This window comes from Solanum stenotomum, chromosome 9, assembly GCF_019186545.1.
Source record: "Solanum stenotomum isolate F172 chromosome 9, ASM1918654v1, whole genome shotgun sequence".
NCBI classification, from domain to species: Eukaryota; Viridiplantae; Streptophyta; class Magnoliopsida; order Solanales; family Solanaceae; genus Solanum; species Solanum stenotomum.
The window spans coordinates 20,000,411-20,022,573 of NC_064290.1; the positions used below are offsets into that span (position 1 = coordinate 20,000,411).

Consider the following 22,163-nt stretch of genomic DNA (forward strand, 5'->3'; position numbering starts at 1 on the left):
ATTAAAAATTTCTATTTTTCAATTATATATTTTAGAATATTATTTTTAAAATGCCAACTTCATCAATCTTATTTATGAAATATTTTATTATATACTTTTCAATTGATACACGAGTACGATTGTCTTATATTCAAACAAAATGTAGATTTCAATCATTAATAAATTGAAATAATAAATAACTTTAAAATCGAGGATATTATTATAGTTGTGGTGCTGACACGTAAGCCTTTTTATCTCTCCTATTATATATAGATAGATTATAGTTTTGAGCATGGTTTCAACTCGTTTTTCAATGGAATTTTCACTATTGAGTTTCGAAACCTTTGGGTAACGTAATTTTATACAAATTTTCAGAATTATTCCTCGTGTTCGGAAATGGACTTTTAGGGCCAATTTTACCTGATTCTCAAAATCATTGATATGAGTGTTGTTAGTTTCAAAATTTTATTGTGGTTACTTATTTGATAGATCACATTGATTTGGAATCCCAACAAAAGGAGAAGACACATAACCTGGAGTGATTGTTCGATTATTTGAGGCAAGTGAATTTCTCGACCCTTATTAAGTGTATAGAATCATGTATTTCTTTGTGGTATGTATTGAAGAGTAATGACACTTGGTTATGAGTTGACTTGCTGATATTGATGATCTTAATGCTGAACAAAAAAATAATAAAAGGCAACTTGATTATATATTGATGTGTGATGTGTTGAGATGACTTGAAAGGTCTATTGATTCATTGATGATATTGTTTTCACAATGATGTTAGTGTGAATTATGCATTGATATAAAAATGATTATCTCCTCATTATTTGTGTGAACATGCCTATTTATATTAGTTCCGAGATACGGTTGTGACAGGTAAATAAAAAATTATAAAATTTATATATCTAATTTATCGGTTCGATTTGATTATTTTTTCAGTTGTTTTTTTAGTGAAACCAAAACCAAACCAAAATAGTATCGATTTTCAAAATTTTAAACCAAATCTAACCAAATATCAATTTTTTAATCAATTTGGTTTGGATTGCGGTTCGATTTGATCTTTTAACTATAACCATGAATAATAACCCTAATTATCGAGGTTGGTTATCACGTTAGAAATTATTTTCTACTCTCTAGAAAAAAATAAAACATATTTTTTTATTCATCAAGCAAATACAAAAAAAAAATAAAAATTTACTCACCAACCAAACCAGAAAATAAGTAAAAAATCAATTGTTTTTCAAGAAAACATTTTACGAAAACACAGAAGTGTCAAAAAGTAAAGCTCGTGTGTAATTTTTGACCTCCATCTGGAGCTCGTGTTTTTTGGTCTGGATTGGGTGAGTGCAGTAGCAAGGAACAATCAATATTGTCCAGACCCAGGTAAGAAGCAATCATTTGCTTTGTCAACATCTGCTCATTGTATTGGTTCAGCCATGGGAATTTTCGCCTACAATGTCAATGTGGTATCCCCAAATTTTGTTCTTCCCCAAAAACCACTTTTTATCTCAGAATTTCCTCTTCCACAGGTTCTCATTAATCCCTCACGCAGGCGCAGCATCACACTTGAAGTAGCTTTCAGCATGACAGAAAACCCAGGTGACAATTTTTAGCAGAATAACAATGTAAAGACAAGTGCTTTACTGTGATAATACACAAAATGGCTTTATGAAGTTGTAATGTTTACACCAATCTCAAAAACATCACGAAAGAGAAGAGGTCAATTCTGTTTTGTTTTCAGTATGGATGAGGACTCCCAACTCTGCTGGAGCAACCAACATTTGTTTTGGCCATTGTGATCTACATTGTTTAAGAATTCTGAAAAAAAGTGTTTTCATTATGCACACTTCTAGCTTACCGTGTTGTGAACTAACTCATGTTCAGCACCGAAATCAGTAGTTAATCACTCTAGACTTTCTCTGCCATAGTGCTTCAGTCGTGTAACTAGTACTGCTCCCCAGCTATTACACTCACTTCCGATCATAGTGCCTAAAAGTTGTGTAGCTAGTGCCAATTTAACTGCAGCAACTTTGTTAAATATAGCACACTCTGTTTCCAGGAGTCATTCTGGGATCTATGCTGGATTAGTCCATAAATAATGCTTGGAATGAATAAAAAGAGAGTCAACCCGATTAAGTCACTAAACATAATTCCAGGATTTTTGACAACTTTTGGTGAAAGTCTGAGGCTCTTCTTCATATTCAATATGGAAGCCTGATACCAATTAAAAATGCTACAATAAACTCATCAATTTGGTTATACCGGAGAAAGAGGCAATGCTGATCCCTTGACAACTAATAACATGTTCTGTGACATTCTTCTGTCTACTTACCTATGCACGTGTCCTGATGTCCAGCAGCTGTGCAGAAGAAAATTACAGTGCTGAACCAACACAATGAGAAACTAGTTGGAGTGTTGCATGATACTGGATCTATGGAGATCGTGGTCTTGTGTCATGGATTCAGATCGTCAAAGGTCTGAATTATTCCCCTTTCACTATGGTTCTTGTGCTTCATTAGCTGTTCTATTGCTTCCTTGAATTTTCTGGTAAAGTCACCTAGTTCAATGGCGCTGACATAAGTTTCAGAAAGTAAGTTGCCTCGGCTGTAAGTATGTAGTGCTGTAGCGTTCCACAACTGTGACATAGCTGACTTTATTTTCACCAATGCTCTTGAGCAACAATAGTGTGAGTCTGAAATCATCCAAACAAAATAAGTGAACAAAAACAGATAATGTCAGTTATTAATTAATTGAAGAGTTACATAGTACATGTTGCTGTTGGAGGTGGTAGGTATCCCATGAAATTAGTTGAGGTGCCTGCAAGCTGGCCCGGACACCACGGTCATCAAAAACAATTAATTGAAGAATGAATTCTTACTCAAAAAAAAAAAAAAGTCTTGCTCAAAAAGATAATTGAAGAATGAATATATTTGGAGGATGGGTTGAGGAATCAAACTAAATCAGCTTTATTTGCTTAGTTGCATTTTGATGCAGAAATGTGAGGGCTAAGAATGATGTCAGATTCCCAAGTAGTAGGGCTTTACTTAGATTTTCTTAAATGAGATTTTTAGTCTGTATTGTTTTCAGCATCCATTGCTGCTTCACATCTCTGTTAACAAAGTTCCTGTTGATTTTTAGTTGACTGGTGATTTTCCACGTTGACTTGACCCTGAATGGGGTTTACTGATATCAAGATTTACTGATTCTTTTTGAGTAAAACAGATCTAGTTGACCAATGCCCTTGGCAAGGCACATTGGGTTATACCACTCGAGCACCAGAATTTTGCTACTGCTCAACCTCATGAAGATTGAACAGCATCGGGTCATACAAGTACAAATATGAGCAGCATCTAGTAAAACAAGTTCAAATTTGAGATTATTTGTGTCAATATAATGCAAGTACTTGCAGATTCACCTTCCACTATGTCAAAAACAAATTTTATGGGGTTTTGGGGAGAAATGGTTGAAGTGGATTGACTATTGTATAAAAATTGTTCGGTTCTCCATTTTAGTGAATGGAGAACCTGCTGGATTTTCCCCATCAGAAAGGGGTCTAAGGCAGGGAGACTGATACGACTACTCCTTTATCTTAGTTTCTTTGTTTTAAATAGGATAAAATATATAAGCAGTAGTTATCTATAGTAGTTATAAGCAACAATTATTATCGGCAGTTATCTACAACAATAATTGTTTCTATGTGATAGGAGTTATCTTTATGATAAGTATAAATATATGTATCTAGGAGAATTTCGGTAGGAAGAAGAAAAGTATTATCATTATCTTTGTATCTAGAGATTTGTCCACTCCATACGGACATAGTTATTGGTTAATGCAGTGTTGAAGATTCTTGCACTTTATTTAACCAGTAAAGTTTCTTTCTCATCTTGTTTTAACTTAGTTTCTATCAGTTTGGTATAGCAGATGCTTTGAAAACAAGGCTAATTCAATAGAGAAAGTCAAATGGAACTGCTTGATTACTTTTTATTTTTGGTATAAAGAAGAAGGGACAGAAAAAGCTGCACAAATTTTAGATTTTATAGGCACTTTGTAATCTATTAGCCTTTTTGTTTTCTCTCTTGTTGGGAACCAATTTTTGGAGGTCTCCAGCATAAGGAATACAACTTTATCTTTCTCAAAAAATATTTGCAATTGAATGTTACCTTTCTCAAAAAAAAAAATATTTGCAATTGATGCTCTAGATAACTATAGTGAATATACAACTTTGATTTGGCTTCAGTTAAAACTGAACTCTGAACAATTTCATCGAGCAAATTATCTTTTTTGACTTTTCGGACCAGATAAAATTGAATGTAAATGTAAAGTACCTTAAGTTCATGATTGAAGCAATTACTGGCTCACTGACTTTCTTGCATAATTTAATAAGTTAAATTTTTTGGTTAAGTTCCATAATAGATGATTTTTTACTCTGTGCTTTTTATCAGTATATGTGTAGTCTGTTTGATGGTGGGAGAGTTGTTGATGAAGCATCTAAATTTTCATTGTGTTTCTGTTGCTAGGACTTCAACACTATGGTGAACCTTGCTGGTGCCCTGGAGAAAGAAGGAATCAGTGTATTTCGCTTTGACTTCCCTGGAAATGGGTAAGCTCTTGTATTAAAAGGACCATCTATATTATTCAGGCAATCTCTAGATAAAGAGGGAGCTTTACATTTACTGTTATGAATTCTCTTTAGGTAGACTACTGTTATTGGTGTGAACAGTATCTTCTTCTTATTTAATTTCTTTTTATGAGAAAAATGTGCAATTATATCTAGTTATAGGAGCTGCTATTCAGTTTGTATTTAATCTGTGGCTTCTATTTCTCCCTTATCATTGGTTCATAGTATTTACTGCAACTGCCTAAAAGGCTAAATCTATAGAGGCTTTTAACTTCCAAATAAATAATAGTTGTGAGCTGACCTTTTCCCTAAGGGAATAAATCATTATTCTAACAATGTGAGCAGGGTTGGTCATAACTCTGAAGTGTCTACATTCTAATGCTTTTCTTTCTTGATTTCTCGTAGAGGTAGTAAACACAGCGGAATACAGACCTAACTTGAGGTCAATGCAATGGGTCAAAAGCAAAATTTTACATCATTTATATTCCATTATTCTCTTTGATTTACTTCCGCTCTCATCATCTTAGCTTTCAGAAATTTGTTGTCCCAAATTTCTGTATGCAGTGACTAACATTAGTTCTTTCACAATTCTTGGTTGTACATTATCAACTGCTTTCCAGTGAAAGTGAAGGTTCATTTCAGTATGGTAACTACCGTAGTGAGGCGGATGACTTGCATTCTGTGGTTGAATATTTCAATGGAGCAAACCTCAAAGTAACAGCAGTCCTTGGACATAGTAAAGGTGTGTCAACTTTTGCCAAGAGTTGTATAGTATATTAAGAATATTTTTATGCACTATATTGAAGAAAGAGGTTTTGCCCGCAAAATTATTATGCTTTAGGTTTTTATTTATTTTTTGATGATATCCAGATGCGACAATAGGATGCGATTATACCAGCACTAACACACCAGGATCTCATCAGAACTCCGAAGCTAAGTGTGCTTGGGTGAGAGTAATACTAGGATGGGTAACCCCTGGGAAGTCCTTGTGTTGTATCCCTCCTTTTTCCTTGAACCGAGGGTCTATCGGAAATGGCCTCTCTACCTATCAAGGTAGGGGTAAGGTCTGCATATAGTCTACCCTTCCCAGACCTCACCTGTGGGATTACACTGGTTATGTTGTTGTATCTGGATGTGATAATCTTCTTATCCCACATAATCACATTGTGGCTCTTCCTCCATGCAGGGCAGAGGCATAGTGGTAGTTATAGGTTCAGCAGAATCCACTAACTTTGGCTCAAACCTTATGTTTGTGTTAAAAATTCATTTAGTGTGTACAAATTATTTATCCAGAACTCAATAAGCAAAAAGAATGGTGGTCTAGAACCCATAAACAAAAGATCCTAGCTCCGTCTCTATCTTCATGGAATCTTGTTAAGGTGTAACTGCAAAATCAAAGTTCAAGACAAAAGAGAAAAGAGAAGAAGCATCTCAAGGTGCTAATATGTGCCAAAGTCCCTTTTAGATTATATCAGCTAGTTGTCATTATTAAAGAATGATATCAGATAGCTGTTGTTGTACCCCTTATTAATTTTGAAACTAGTTGTCCCAAGTACAGACAACATTTTGATAATGGTGGTTTCTGGGCCAGCTTGAGCAGCCCATGACTATTCTACTAGGAATCTGCTACCTCCCACCAACACAGATACTGGATAATTTTGTCAGCATGATTAGGCAGATGAGAAGAAGAGAACACATGGAAGGCCAGGTTGTATATTCATTGCTAGGGCCATACACGAGAAATATCAGCTATGAGAAGTCCTTGTGGTTGAATTCGTTGCTCCTAACTCATGTGCCAAAAGAGAAAAAGGACCAACAAGAAGAATATGTATACTTAGGTTTGACAAATTCTTTTTACCTCAATAAAAGATAATTCAAAGAGTTCGTCACCTCAATGCAAATAACGGAAATTATCCCTGAATATTAATCACTGTGGGTCAATAGGGATGTACTTTGTTTTGTGCTCTCGTCTTCCTCTATAAATGACATTAAGTATTATCATTTTGTCATGTTCATGTAAGTTGACTAATTATCAGAAATAAACTGTTGCAGGAGGGAATGTTGTGCTTCTATATGCTTCTAAGTATCATGATGTTCACACAGTAATCAATTTGTCTGGCCGTTATAATCTAGAGAAAGGCATTGCAGAGCGCTTGGGCAAGGACTTTCTGGAAATAATCAAGAAGGATAGCTTCATTGATGTTAAAAATAGAGCAGGTAATGACAGTAAATTTTTATCCTGCTTATGCATATAAACATTTTCCCCTTTCACCAGTAGAGAGTGGAATTCTTTGTTTCGTCATTTATATAGTTAATGTTAATTCAGATTATAGAGAATATGTGAAATTGATAGAATACTAATCTCAATTTGGGAATGCCACAACTGCCCCTGATTTTCTTGATTTCTCTATCATGCCTATGTTTTAACAAGTTTGACATCTCAAGAGCGATAAGAGTCAAAATGCACAATATCTACTGCTTTATCCCCCTTTATTTGTTTTGTTTACTTTTAGGAATTTTAGGACTAATAGCTGAGGAAAGTAAGAATGTATCTACCCCAGCCATGATGCGTTATATCTAGTATTACCTTGGTCTCTCTTTGGCTCTTGAGACCAAGATGCCTATGAACTATAGTACTTAGCTTAGACAGACTAAGGCTCCAATGACAAGTAAGAACCTCTTGCTCAGTATGTTAAATGATTATTTAGGCTTCCATAGCCGTTTTCTTCCCCATTTATGGAGTAGGTTTTAGCTAATGACAATGCATTGGATTTTCATTTTCTTTGGAGAGCTGAAAATATGACTTCTCTGTTTGTAGGAAATGTTGAATACCGTGTTACTGAGGAAAGTTTAATGGATCGACTTAATACAAACATGCATGATGCATGCCTTCAAATTGACAAAGGATGCAGGTTGGACTGATCTTACTTCCATTATGTCAATACCTTCTCTTTGTCATTGGCATCTCTCTAGGTGTAACAGACTCGCTGCAAAAACAAAAAAAAGTAAGTCAAAGGAAAATAAAGCCACTGCTGAACTTTGTGGCTTTTGCAGTTTCATTAGCACTCGTGCAAATGGTTTTTCTTACAGTAAATTCTATTCAATGCAACTTTAGCAAGAAAATACTCGGAAAACTTTGCTCTCAACAGCAAGACAACCACTTCAAAGAGAGAATACTAATAGAACAGCTGTCTTGCTTTCACCAAGTTGTTACACTCATGAACAATTAATCCATCTTAAGATGTTATCTCAGAATCCTAGTTGCTCATCTGCATCTATTGTTCTCGTTCTCAACTAACAAAATAAAGAGAGACATTACTTTCTTCGGGAAGATGGAGATGTGGATGGAAATTAGGAAACACAGAAGAAAGAGATCTGTTAAACTATTGAACTTGAAAAGCTTGAAGCTTTCCTTTATGTTGTTTCTTGGTACGACCAGATTTACCGCTGAAGTTTTTTTTTTGATAAAGGTAAAGTTGTATTCCTCAACAATGAGGTATGCTGGCAACCATCAAAAAGATTTACATCAGTGACCAAAAAAAGACCAACTCAAGAAAGCTGCTACTAAACTTATAAAGAAGAGAAACAATTTAAAATCTGTCCAGCATCCTCTATACCCTCCTCTTTACACCAAAAAAGAAAGTCTTCATACAATGCCATTTGATCTTTTGCACTGATTCTGCAGTATTTTCCATAAACCTCTTGTTTCTTTCTCTCCAAATAGTCCACCATATACAAGAGGGTATCATGTTCCACCATTTCTTCTGGCTCTTACTCCCCCCTCTTCTCACCCAGCAACTAAGGAGGTCTGCAGTGTGTTCTGGCATTGTTCAGTTTGTGTGTGTTCTGCTTAGTGGCCCATAATTGAGAAGTGACTTTGCAATGGAGGAATAGATGGCTATTAGTCTCATGTGTCTCATTACATAGTGAACACCAAGAAGCTATTTCAAATCCTCTTCTTTGGAACTTCTCATGAGTTAGGCATGCCCTTCTAGCCACTAGCCATGAGAAACACCTCACTTTAGTTGGCACTTTATTCTTCCATACCTTACTCCATGGTCCAGAGATTTCCCCTGGAAGTTCCTTCACTTTCCTATTGTACAATCTGCTGACTGACAACATACCATCATGATTGTGTTTCCAAATGATTACATCAGCTTCCAGATTTGTGCCCTTGAAATCATCTAGTGTTTGTAGCATCTCGACTACTGTCCCTATCTCTCAGTTTAGTAACCTTCTGAAGCTTACATTCCACCCTTGTTCAGACCATACCTCATTTACCATTGCATCTGGAGAAGAGATGAGGGTATATATAGCTGGATAGGAAGACATCAAGGAGTCCTGACCAATCCAGTGATCTTTCCAGAAAAGAACCCTGGTCCCATTCCCACTTTGTATCTCATATTGTGTTGTAGTTGACTCCATTAATTTCTGATAGTTCTCCACACCGAGACACCATACGGGATATTCACCATATCGGAAACCCATGGGCTATTCTGGCCGTACTTGTTACTGATAACTTCCTTCCAAAGTTCTTGATCCTCTCTTCCAAACCTCCACAACCATTTTGCCAACAAGCACTTGTTTGTAGCCCCAAGTTTCTGATCCCTAACCCCCTTGAGCTTCTACTAAGCAAAGCAGTTTGCCATTTGACAAGATGTATTCTTTTACCTTCCTTGATTCCCGACCAAAGGAAGTCCCTCCTTAATTTATCAAGTCTTTCTTCCACTTTGGCTGGCATAGGGAATAGGGACATCACATAGGTAGGTAAAGAGTCTAGTACAGAGTTTATCAGTATGATTCTCCCACCGAAGGATAGATATTGAGATTTCTAGTTTGCCAGCTTCTTCTCAGTTTTTTCAATTATACCATCCCATATCACTAGCTCTTTATGGTTGTTTCCAAGTGGCATACCTAGGTAAACAATTGGGAGTTTTTCAATTCTGCACCCCAAAATGTTTGCTAAGGCCTGGATCTGTGTAACCTCTTTGATGGGATATATACAACTCTTCCTCCAATTGACTGCCAAGCCTGAGATAGCCTCAATGACTACCCAGATCATTCTGACAATTCTAATTTGTTCCTCCTTAGCTTCACAAAATATGACATTGCCATCAGCATAAAACAAGTGACAAATCTGCATATCCACCCCTGAGATACTACCTACTTTGAATCCTTGCAACAATGAGTTTTGAGTAGCCACCCTCATCATCCTATCGAATCCTTCCATGGCTATGATGAAAAGGAAAAGGGGACAAAGGGTCTCCCATCGGAGACCTCTTCATGAGGAAAAAAAACAGTTTTTATACAGACCTCAATCCATCTCAACCACCTCTCACCAAACCCTATTTGTTTTAAGATATTAAGCAAGAACTCCCAATTGACATGATCATATGCCTTCTCAATGTCTAGCTTGCACATAACTCCAGGGTCAGCCCCTCTGAGTCTAGTATCTACACATTCACTAGTAATAAGGGCAGCATCCATGATATGTCTGCCTTTTATGAATTCCATCTGATGCCTGTTAACCAGTTTGCTGATTACTTTCTTCAACCTCTCAGCTAGCAGCTTAGCTATAATTTTGTATACCCCACCTATCAAACTTATGGGTCTGAAGTTCCTAAGCTCAACTGCCTCTGTCTTCTTCGGGATAAGAGCCACAAAGGTGGCATTCAAGCTCTTCTCAAAGATCTGCTGATCATGAAAGTGTCTGATGGTATTCATGATATCTACCTTGAGCATCTCCCAAAAGTTCTGATAAAAGCTCATAGGAAACCCATTAGGGCTAGGGGCTTTGTCACTTGCACACAATTTGATTCCTTCTACCACTTCTTCTTCCTCGAACTGTCTTTGTAACCAATCCTTCTCCTCCAAACTGATGCTTTCAGTGCCTTGTAAGTTTAGACCAGGCCTCCAATTTCAGTTTCTCTATATAGTTTCTGATAGAAATTAGTAATCTCTGCTTTGATCTCATCAGTATCAGTCAACTTCTTGCCATTTACTTCCAATTTTTCAATTGAGTTTATTCTTTTGTGTGTTGTGGCCATCCTATGGAAGTACTTTGTGTTCTTGTCTCCATGTTTGAGCCATTGAATTCTTGACCTTTGTCTCCAAGCTATCTCCTCATTCCTGAAAGCTTCATCAAACTCCATAGATAGATGTACTTTTTGAAGGAGTTCATCATCAGTCAATATTCTCTGCTCTTGTATCTTTTCCAGACCAGCAATTTGATTATCTCTTCCTTCTTTTGTTTCCAGTTGACTCGGTTCTCATTGCCCCATTGTTTCAACTTCCCTTTCAGTAACTTCAATTTGGAAGCTAAGATAAAAGAGGGGGTCCCATTTACTGAGAAGGAGCACCACCAATCGTTTACCTTCTCCCTGAACTTCTACTTGCATCCACCATTGTTCAAACTTGAAATAAGATTTCTTCAAGTTTAGCTTCCCGCTAGTTAGCATCACTAGATTGTGGTCAGACTCTAAGCTCGGTAGAAGACTTTGTCTAATTTGTGAGAAAAAGTCGTCCCAATGATGAGAGTAAAGAAATCTATCCAATCTGGAAGCAGTCGAATGGTTTTCACCCCTTCTCCAGGTGTACAATCCTCCAAATAAAGGAGGGTCAATTAGCTCCATTTCATTTATCCAATCTATGAAGTCAGACATAGCCCCTGTTAACCTCTGTCCAGTTGATCTTTCCGTGGGATATCTTGTCACATTGAAATCCCCACAAAACAACCAAGGACCTGTGCATGTGTTCTTTAGATTGATTTGATCCCTCCATAATTCCCTTCTGATAACTTCGTTACAATCAGCATAAATTGACTAAGGAGCCAACTTAAGTTCGTATTAATGCCTTCAAATCTACATGTGACTACTTGCCCAGAAGCCTCCACCGGTTCACCTTTCCACATTCTCCTGTCCCATAACACTGTTATACCCCCACTTCTCCCCACAACCTCTAGATGTAATTCTCCCAGCCATCTGTTGAACCACAATTGTTTGATCAATTGTGTATCTTCTCCTGTCAATTTTTGTTTCCACTAGCACGTATTTATCTGCATCCCATTGTTGAAGTAGACTCCGAATTAATCTCCTTTTATTCTCATTGTTTGCCCTNCCCCCCCCCCCCCAACATTCCATGTTACAACTTTAAATATTGATCACTTGAAGTTGTTATTCTCCCCCTGCTTCTCGGTTCACCATCGTTAAAATTCACATTAAAAGCTAAATTCCTCACTTCCCTTGGGATGTTATTGGAGTTATTGTCATTTATGTGTTTCTCCATATTTTGCTTGAAGAATTCCCTCTTTTGATCAATTTCAGAAATAATTCAAAAGCAGTCTTATCGCATCCTTCAAAGGCAGCACCAAATAATCTGCTAAGTTTAAGGACATTCGCTTGCACCCATAAAGAAGCTCTGTCATCAATGGCTTCCTCTGACAGAGAATCATCACTTCAATAGGAAGAGGCTCGTCCAGAATTACCAATTGGTCCTTGGAGGGTTCTCCTGTGTAAACGTCTTGATCATCCCTTGTGTTCACCCTTTTCTCGCAATCTAAGGGAAGTATTGTCTCCTCCGCATACTCTGAAGGATCAATTGACCGCTGCATGTCGATGATTTCAATTGTGATGTTGTTCGGTGGATTCTGAGTCGCTATCATGAGTTCTTCAAGCTTTGTAGAATATGTCATGAAATTCTCCATATAGGCTCTGCTCTTGAAAATATCCCCAATAAAAGGTTCTGTAAAATAGGCCAGTGTAGCTTTTGGGCCTAAGTTAGTGGGCCTAGCCCCACTACACTTTGAACAAGATATAAATCGACCCGGACTCTCTACCAGGGCCTCCACATGCCTTTTTCCTGATGAATTTTCTCAAGTCACGTGCCCACTTTTATCCAGCGGTACAAGACCCCCATCATGGTTGACTTATGGACAAAAGCTTTCTTTGCCTTTCCTTAATATCTCCTCCATCGTTATCGTAAGAGTCCCCTCTACAGAGAACTTTCCCCAGATGTAAACCTCTGACATATTGATCATATTGATCAGAGCGCTTCTCCCTTTTCTTTTTTTTGAATCTTGCCGGAGCTTCACACCATACCGGTAGCAGAAAAATGCCTTCTCCATCTTCAATCTCGATTTCCATCGGAATTTTCTCCCTAGGACCCCTAACCCTAATTTGAGCCCATCGGAGATGGTTTCCTCCTCTGTCTCCAACCACCCCCCACATTGGTCATCAATTTGTTTCATCACCTTGTCTGTCCAGAGATGTTGAGGGAGACCTAAAATCTGAACCCAAAACCAATCAAACTTGAAGTCAGCTTACGTCGTTCCTTCTTTGGGAGACCACCATTCCATCTGTAGATGGTGATTCTTTCTTCTCCACTTCCCCATAACAATATTCTCTGCTTCCTTTCTTAACTGGAACCCGAAAAGAAACTGAATACCATTCATGTCGTAAATGTTGACATTATGGATGCCTTTCCACGTTTGAATAGCCCACCTTCTGATTTCGTTCCATGAGGGAATTTTGTCATCCTCTGGGAAGCTTCCTATCAGACATCTGGTAAGGACCCCTTCTTCTTCACAGAGTGTCTCCTTCTGATTTTCTGCTCTCCTATCAGATATGGCCCCCCATTTGCACTTTTGAATAACCTCCGTGTAACTTTCCTCTCCCCTTAGTCTCATAAACGTAGAATTCCCCTGTTTTTCAGTGCCATGTCCTGCCTCCTTAATGATGAAGCTTTCAATTTTTTTGGATAGGCCACCCCCTACCCTCATTAAAGATGTTTTCTGGCAAAATAATCACCGAACGTTCATGGCCATTAACCACAATGATTGAGATGAACCTGCTGTATTTATTGAACTTCAATGAGCAATAAATGTAGGTAGAAATGTTCTTGCATCTCCAAGTCTTAAATGACTTGCCTTTAATGCAAGAAGCCTCCCCTAGCCTTTTGCATATCCATAATAAAGCATCCCTGCTCAGTTTCATTCTCCTCATGTGTAGTTTCACACTCTCCACCCACTCAAACCAATTTCCTTTCGTGTTTCTAGACTCGGTAATATCGTATGATTTGACCCCAAGTCTGAAATATATTCTGTTATCCATGGGAAAGAAAGAATAAGGAAGAAAAAAAAAAGAATGGGTTTTCCTGTAAAGGAGGTTCAATGGATTATGGCTTCCTAAGGACCGGAAGGGTGCCTAGGAAATTGTCTTGGGATAAGTGCCTGAGAGTTTTTAAAAGATTTTTTAGTTTCATATATATTTTGTTCCCGCGCTGAAGTTTATACCATTTTGTTCATGCAATTTTTCCCATTTTGTTTCACTCCCTTCCAGTCATTTCTTTGAGTATAGGGAGTAAGTTCTTTTGGAGTCGAGATGCTTAGATCTATGTTACCAAATAGGTGAAATTCTTTAGTTTGCAGAATGGAAACAATGTTGACATTCACTACATATGGAATGCAGATTCCTTGGAATAGACTATTTTAGGTCATATAGTCAATAGACTTTAAGAAACTATAAAAAAGCTAATTTCTTAAGTTGTAGAAGCTTCAGAAGATTGACATAGTAAAAATAATGTAAAATACTAATAATATATATTAGGATTGTATTTTTATTGAATTGAGTTGAAAAAGCTGATGGTGATGGTTCTAACTCACAATTGAGGTTGTTGTAACATTGCACTCTAACCTCGCTTTCATCTTGTCTGTTGGCACTATATTTCTGGACTGATCTATTCACCTTTAATACATCATAGACTTGATCATATCTAGGGTACAAACTGATGAAATTGCATTTGTACAGGGTATTGACAGTTCATGGGTCTGCGGATGAAATTATTCCAGTGGAGGATGCTTTAGAGTTCGATAAAATCATACCAAACCACAAATTGCGTATCATCGAAGGAGCCAATCATTGCTATACATCACACCAAGCTGAGTTAACTCCTGTGATCTTGCCATTCATAAAGGAAGGTCTGCAACACTCAGCAGCAGAACTAGGACACTAGATAGGTACTTTGGAATGCTACTATTGTTGAAATTCTGGGTTTAGGTAACTATGGGAACAGTCTGTTACAATCTACCTTGTGCAAATGAAACTACTGGCAGGGTTTTAGAACTTGTCTGTGTAATTCAAAATTTGCTTCGCCTCATACTGGTCATCACTACAAAGGGATTCTTCATACTAGATGTTGAACTTCAGCAGATTCGGTATGAGATGAACATTTGTTGCACTTCAACGACATTTGGATTTGTATCTTGAGCTTGTAAAATAAAGGATTGTAGAACTGCAGACCCCCACATTTTACCTTTTCTTTGTTGACTGTTTCTCATTTCAAATTTATAACAATAATACTTGTTTCACTTTTTATGACAGTATTTGAACCAACATAGAGTTGAACTTGTTTATTTAACTACACGGTATATTAGTGAAAATGCCAAAATACAGTTGAAATGTCATATGACTCGAACAACTCCAGATTAGTTGCTCAGTCCAAAACTCTACCACTAAGAACACCTTCCTCAAACAAAAATAATACGTACTTTCTTTTGTAGTGAATAAATTGGTTACTTGGATTTTTCCTCTACTCTCAACTATCTTATTCACTACGCCATCCTCACTAGTTTCACACACAACACTTTTCCATACTAAGGATAAACAAAAAGAAGGAAGAAACACCACTATTTATAAATGTAGGAAATTCTTCCATAGATTAAATATCAATATAGTGAGATAATAATATTAGAGAACATTGGTTGGTGGTTGTAAAATTTGATTTTGAGTGGATAATTAGTTGTAAATCGTGACATTAGTAGTTACAGGAGTTGTACCAAAAATATAATTACCACTTTCTTACTAATTTATACCCACTAAATCATAGACTTTTAATATTAAAATGCACATAACTCCAGTACGGTATATTAGTGATACCAGAAGAATATATTGAAGTTTAAAATCTAAATGGTTTAATGAATTTGAATTTTTGAAAGTAATGGAAGTCATATAAACATAGAAAATTGTCAAATGTTTTGAAATGTTCCAAAATGGATGTCACAAAAATTGGAATAGTAGTAAGAACAACAAAATCAATAACAAATTTTACTTTCAAGCTTACAACACTATTCACATTTCAGGATTGTTGTACTGTACACAGCAGGTAAGAATATCTAATCTACACAAGACAGGCTCTTGCAAGAAATCAGTGGGCAGACAAAACAACAAGTTGTCTGTCAGGCGTGAGCACAGGACGAGCTCACATTCGAAAATTAGTAGATACCATCAGGTATTATGCGCCTCGCAGCTAAAAAAGGAACTGCAAAATTCACACATGATAACATATCATTTGGTGATGCCATCGAAAATACATGTTTATGTAATGAGACATCAACATGAATATTCACCTCGACTCTACTCTATACTCTAGTGCCTCCGAAGGTACAACTTCGCTTCACCCTGGATGGAAGAAACATTGTTAGTCAGGAGAAACAACCCACAAAATTATACTTTATACTTAAATGATAAGTTGGAACCCTTTTGGAGGTCACAGTTAGTTAAAGAGTGTCTAATAAATTAGCACAAAGGGAACCCGCAACGGGTGACCATGTAGGTTGAACAAGGGGTCTCAAGTTTGAGACCCCATGCATGCTTTCTCGAGCTCATCGCATGGGGCTTGCTAGTGTGGTTTACCTCTCCTATGTATTTGTGGGCTATTACACTGGAGCGAGGTTTATCTATGCGCACCCGAAGGGTAGCGAGGCTGTGGATTCCCTAGTCATAAAAATAAAATAAAAAACTAGCATAAAGAAAAGGTTGAGGTGAAATAGAAAACTATACTCATCGGAAAGTAGGAAATGATTGTTCACATAGCAGAGCATGCAAAAGAAACACTTCACAGAGCAATAAATGAAAGCGCCATAACTCATCATACGTTGCTATGAAATAAATGAACAATGTACTCATTCTAGTTCTCACTTCAAACACAAAAATGAAACTAGCCAGTCCACAGTTTATTGTGTAACAGCACTTACTAGACAGGTCAAATTTCACCAGCAGATCCTTTTCCTTTTTAATCGTTAACCAACAGATCCTTTTCTTTTTGGTGGAATGAATGACAAATGATTTCACAAACAGATTCTTCATTGGAGGATTTTCTGCACCTGAATAATATAGATGGATATGATGTTTACTCACACTGAAAACAAAATTTAGCAATCAACCAGCAATACGAATAACAGAGTGTGCAAGGAAACATTTTCCACTTCAGATGTGCTGACACAATATGTCCATATCTTACCTGCAGCCTCAGTTGAGCAACAATGCAACACCATCTTTAAAAGCATTCGACTATTACTAGTTCTGATCCTCTGCATCGAATTGCTGCAAAGGGATCAAAATTAAATATTGGTGCAGTGCTAATTAAGAATACAAATGGCCTGTTACAGTAATATAAGCGACACAATTCATTAAATATTTCCAAATATAGTCTAAACTGAATAGAGCGAAATGGATTCAGATGATTCATATAGCCGGCCTGAGCTAATTTGTGATTGAGATGTATCAATATTGATCAGGTCTAAAGAGGAGATCAGGATAAATTCTTTTCCAACATGGAAGAATAAACATTTTCTAAAAACCAGAATATTAAAGCAGACCAAGTGATTTGAATAGGGAACATTCACCATGGAAGCAATTTAATTCAGTATGATGTCCTCCACTGCCAACCGAGTACCACTTGCATAAATTTTGGAAAACCTGCACTTTGACCCATAACTATGCAGGTTTTTTATGAGTTTGTAGTGTGTTTTCCAGTTTCAGGAAACAAAGAGGGCTGAGGGGTGGGGAAGATCAATTAGTGGTTTTGATCTCCCTAGCCTACCTGCTGCAAGTGGATCAACATTTCATACTGGTCCAGGGTATTGATTCAAGAAAATTTTCCAACTACAGGCCTCTTTATAGAAAAGGGTTCATAAGGAAGAAAGTTAAGTCTGTCAGTTCGAAAGTGAAGATTATTCTAGTTTAAGAATGGATCAGTAATAGCAACTATCACTGGGGCACCCACACATTCTACAACTATTTGAATCAATAAAAGTACCAATGACTGGCCCACTTCCATAAATTACACAGCAGAGGACAGAGGTTCAATGCATTCCTAAGAATGTCAAAAGCTCAAGGTTTCTCGTGTATCAGTGTCTTTTTTCTTTGTCATTTTCTACTCTACTTGGAAAGAGGTGTTGTTATGGTCCCCTTCTATGGATCTAGTTATGGAACACTGCAAGATAAAATCTGAAGTTTTCTCTTTTCTACCTATGGTGTTGGTTCGTTAAGAGAGAACCTGCAATCTCTTGAGTTTGAAGTACTCAAAAACTTGACTAATTTTCTGCCTATCATTTCACTGAATACAAATAACACAAAATACAACACTAGTGGATTAACCACCCATCTAAAAACAAGGAAGTAACTTCCTACTACAATTGAAATTAGAAAAGAGGAGGAATAACCTCCTTACTGCAACAACTGCTTCATAGAAATTGGAAAAATAAATAACTAAAGAGCTGTAATAATCTACTGCAAACACTGCTATACAGAGATAAAAAATAAATAACTTATAAGCTGAAGTAATCTACTTTCTAATTTCCTTAAATCTTCCATCTGTAAACCATTGGTAGACTAAAAGGGTGCTAACAGGTGTCCCTCTGTTGAGCCTCCTCTTACCTCTTACAGCGTTACTGTCTTTTTGCTTTGTCATTCCCTACTCTACTTTCAAAAGAGTACTTTAGACCCTCTTATTACCTTTTCCATATCATCCTCATCATCAGATGCATCTAATCTCGAGAATAAGGTCTCCTCATCAATCTCCTCAACCATGTTCGTATCTTCCTGCAGATTTTTCAGAAGGACAAAATAAAAATGAAAGCAAGAGGCGATTTGCAAGTTTAATGGTTTCAAAAATTTATTTCCAAAAGAACAGGAATTTCATACTAGCTCAGACTTCAAGTTTTGAATCTTATCCTGCAACGCTGTTATGTGATGCTTAAGTGCCTGGAAGAATTTTTAGCAGACATCCATGAGGTGAATAATCTCAAGATATCAGAGACATAGAAACACATCTATCTGTGAAAGAAAAATGATATAAGAATATATTACCTCACGTCTTTGAAGTTCAATTGAACAGGCCAATGCTTGTCTCTTAGTCAGAAGATTTTTGGGCCTGAATTCATTAGGACACTGGTAATTTTTCCCACGATAGAGTATAATTGCATAGCCTTGGGTAGTCTTATCTATAGATACCAAAAGGCCACCACTTTCAGCCTCAAGAGTAATTGCAATGTGTTTTATTTGTGCTGTATTCCTCCTCTCCGCAATGATCTTTACAAGCTCCCGATATTTCCAATGTAAATGTATATTCTCTATAGTTCCATCAAAAACATCTCGCCTCCCTGAACCGAAATGTAGAAGTTATGACTAATGAGCTCTATCCTGATAGGAACTATCAGATTGAACAAGTAGCACCGCTTACCTAGAAGAAGAAAAGGTTTCATGCTAAGACCCATTTTGCGGAAAAGAAACCTTTCCTCAGCAGATAATATTTCCAAATCAGTAGGCAGCTCAGATGGTTCCCGATTTTCCTGCAATTTACGTAACATATTTTCTGCCTTTTTGACCTTGCCTTTTGCCTGCAGATACCAGTCTAATATTATACATAACAAATAGGGAGAAAGATCCATTTGCACAACTTTTTTCTCAGTTTTATTTACAAAAACTTACAAGGGCTAGCTTCTCTTCAAGATACTTCACCAGAGAAGCATGCCTTGCTACAGCTGCATCTCTCATCATTTTCTCCCTCTCTTCAATACTAGGTTGGTTTCCCCAGCGTGAAGTGGCTGCCATAGTTTCAGAAAGTGTTCCAGCAACCAATGGTCTTTTAGGAGCTCTAGTATCAGAATCAATAGAGGTTACTGCTCTTTGCCGTGCTTGTTCTTCTTGATCCTGCAAGAAATCACTTTTTCTCTCTGCTTCTTCAAGCGCTTCTGTGACACGAGGTGGCAAGAAATCATTACCCCTGTAAAAGACAATATAATCCTTATTCCTGGAGAGTAGTGTTCCTCCGGTCAATACCTGTTGAACAAAGAAGATCTATTGTTGGATTGATTTAAACTTTTACTAAAACATACTTGATAAAGAAACAAGTTTGAGAGTCGCAATGGAACATGCAACTCATGTACTCAACTGAAAATTTTGACTAAAAGATTATGGAGTACACCACAATACATATTCCAAAAACAAAATCAAGAAAATGATACCTTGCTAAAGCAGCTAACAAGTAATGGCTTGGAAATCTAAGTGCCAGAATGATGTTCAAGTTCAAACAAAAGACAGGGAAATCTAACTTTTAGTCATAATCGTTTTTCTACTTATACTTCCGTCTTCTTTTCCTTCTTTTCAACACTTGCTAGTTCTGCTTGTACTTATCATACAGTCTTAACTCTCTAAGAATATTTGTAGTGAGCTTTATCCATTCACCTTAAGTTCTTCTGACATTCTTTCATTGCTTGTATTTAGCACACCACGTTTTATGGCTATCTTGGCAATAGCGCTTCTTCTCCAGAGCTTCACCATGGCTGCAGCTAAACCTTGCAGTTGTCTGTTCCTTCCTGAATGAAGCATACAATAGTTTGGAGGTTAAAAAAAATTAAGTTACTGATTCGTCAATAAGATAACAAGGAAACATTAGAACTCCTTTCCACATACCTAAAGCAAAATGAGGGGGGATAATTCTCGCAGTTCTGCGTAGGTATGTCATTTCTTTATTTTTTAGGTTAAGTTTAGCTCCATAAGGAAGACGGCGAAAAGGAGGTCTATATCCAGGAACAACAGCAGGCAACAGATCAGCATCAACAGGCAGTGGTTCACGACCCGACCAATCTTTAAATCGTGGACCAACTTCATCCAAAATCATGTTGAGCTCGCTTAAATCCACTATTTCTTCACTAGACAGATCAGTGGAATCATTTCTTGGCCTTTCAGCAGCTTCATTTAAGCATTTGACTCCAAGGCTTTGACAACTATCATTGTTTGGATACTCTGATTCATCAACATCATGGTTTTTTGAAGTAAATGATTGTACACAAGGAAGCTTGTATGATATTCCTCTGTATAGCACTATGGAACTGCCTGATCTCCAAATCACCAATCCTCCCGTTCTATGCTAATAATGTGCAAAGTATAATACACATAAGAATTCACAATGATAACAATCTACAAAACTGGAAAATATAACTGTATATGGACAACATATTAGGACTAAAAACTTCAAAGTTGACATATTCCGAGAAGAGATGTTTTTAACAATCTCGGTTGCATTTGCGAAAGGTTTTACAAGAATGAAGAGAAATGTATGTACCTCTAGAATGTCATGTGTCCTCTTCATATTATGTGAAGGAGGACCTTCAAATCTCAATTTAACAATCTCATCCACTTTCCACTTGTCCTGAATGGAGTCCACAAGTTCCTGTGTTACACAACCTGACCCAACCTTTATTCTCTCCACCATCCTCAAAGCTGCATTCCTAAGCCTCTTCAGTTGAGCCTCAGGTATCAATTTCTCTGCCAATTCAGCATTACTTTTTCTCAACTTGTCACCTTCCCATGGCAATCTTACTGAATCTTTAGCATTAGTAATCCCCTTGTCAACACGGGCTTCAGCCTTTGATTCCAATTTGATATCTTTTTCAAAATCTTGCTGCTGTGGTGACCTCAAAGAGGCACAATCAAAATTTACTTGTTTATTTAAAGATTTTTGCTCCCTAATTGACCCAATATCTTCACAATTCTCAAGAGATTTACCAACACTGCTGCTTTCACCAACCTGAGATATTTTGGGTTGTTTTCCATGAACCCAAGGAGCTAAATTAACCTTAACTCTTGAACCAGAACTTACTGACTCATTTACTACTGGATTTTCTAACTCAGAAAACTGGACTTGTCGTTCTACAACTTCTTCTACTGATAATGAATTGCCTTCTTGCCAAGGGAATTTCTCCCTCAATGAAGTGGGTTTTACAGACCATTTATCTTGAACTTGTTTAACAAAGCTTGGTCTGGGTTTCCTCTGCTTCTTTATCTCATTGATTTGCTTGTCTTTGTTCGAATGAATTGTTTGGGGAGAAGAACAATAAACTCTTACTAAATTTTTAGCTCTACAGCTGTGCCAAGCTTGAATTTTGGGTAAGGGAATTGAAAATTGAAGCTGCTTCGAAGAAATGTAATCAAACGACAATGGCGTAGACGCCATAGCGGCCATGAGCAAACTGTATATTCTTGAATTCTTATCGCCAAGTCGCCATAGCTTGAACACACCAAAAATATTAATGCTAAATGAGCATTTGTTGCCCAATGTGGTTATTTTAATTATTTTTTTTTGTAAAGATACGATCTACATATTAAAAAAAAAGAAGGGGTAAAGTTTCAAATATGCCCCTAAACTATTCGAAAAGGTCTAGATATATCCTCCGTTTAAAGTTTGGCTTACTCGTGCTCTCGTCGTCCAACTTTTCGTCTAG

At 37.1% G+C, this 22,163-nt stretch overlaps 2 protein-coding genes and 1 pseudogene across 8 annotated transcripts; 2 read left to right on the top strand and 1 right to left on the bottom strand.

Moving 5' to 3' along the window:
- The first annotated feature begins 1,282 nt into the window (after nt 1-1,282).
- LOC125876984 (uncharacterized) lies at nt 1,283-14,991 on the top strand. 5 transcript variants are annotated; one of them, XM_049558285.1, is made up of 8 exons: nt 1,283-1,368; nt 1,515-1,584; nt 2,345-2,460; nt 4,503-4,585; nt 5,224-5,345; nt 6,656-6,820; nt 7,422-7,515; nt 14,407-14,991. In XM_049558285.1, the coding sequence occupies exons 2-8, from the start codon at nt 1,569-1,571 to the stop codon at nt 14,609-14,611; spliced, it is 801 nt and encodes a 266-aa protein (XP_049414242.1). In that variant the 5' UTR covers nt 1,283-1,368; nt 1,515-1,568; the 3' UTR covers nt 14,612-14,991. The 5 variants fall into 5 exon arrangements, with proteins under 5 accessions (XP_049414242.1, XP_049414241.1, XP_049414239.1 ...); XM_049558284.1 differs by having other exon boundaries at nt 1,287-1,368; nt 2,342-2,460; XM_049558282.1 differs by lacking the exon at nt 1,283-1,368 and having other exon boundaries at nt 1,406-1,584; nt 2,342-2,460; nt 14,407-14,615; nt 14,712-14,991.
- Nucleotides 5,485-5,603, top strand: LOC125878040 (5S ribosomal RNA; annotated as a pseudogene).
- Nucleotides 14,992-15,620: 629 nt separating the features above from the next.
- On the bottom strand, nt 15,621-21,980 carry LOC125876318 (CRM-domain containing factor CFM3, chloroplastic/mitochondrial). 3 transcript variants are annotated; one of them, XM_049557471.1, is made up of 12 exons: nt 21,005-21,980; nt 20,353-20,809; nt 20,125-20,255; nt 19,369-19,719; nt 19,121-19,277; nt 18,748-19,040; nt 18,583-18,642; nt 18,394-18,480; nt 16,898-16,980; nt 16,632-16,760; nt 16,005-16,056; nt 15,621-15,916 (listed from the first exon to the last, which is right to left on the bottom strand). In XM_049557471.1, the coding sequence occupies exons 1-9, from the start codon at nt 21,902-21,904 to the stop codon at nt 16,954-16,956; spliced, it is 2,463 nt and encodes an 820-aa protein (XP_049413428.1). In that variant the 5' UTR covers nt 21,905-21,980; the 3' UTR covers nt 15,621-15,916; nt 16,005-16,056; nt 16,632-16,760; nt 16,898-16,953. The 3 variants fall into 3 exon arrangements, with proteins under 3 accessions (XP_049413428.1, XP_049413429.1, XP_049413427.1); XM_049557472.1 differs by having other exon boundaries at nt 16,632-16,795; XM_049557470.1 differs by lacking the exon at nt 16,632-16,760.
- Nucleotides 21,981-22,163: the final 183 nt, after the last annotated feature.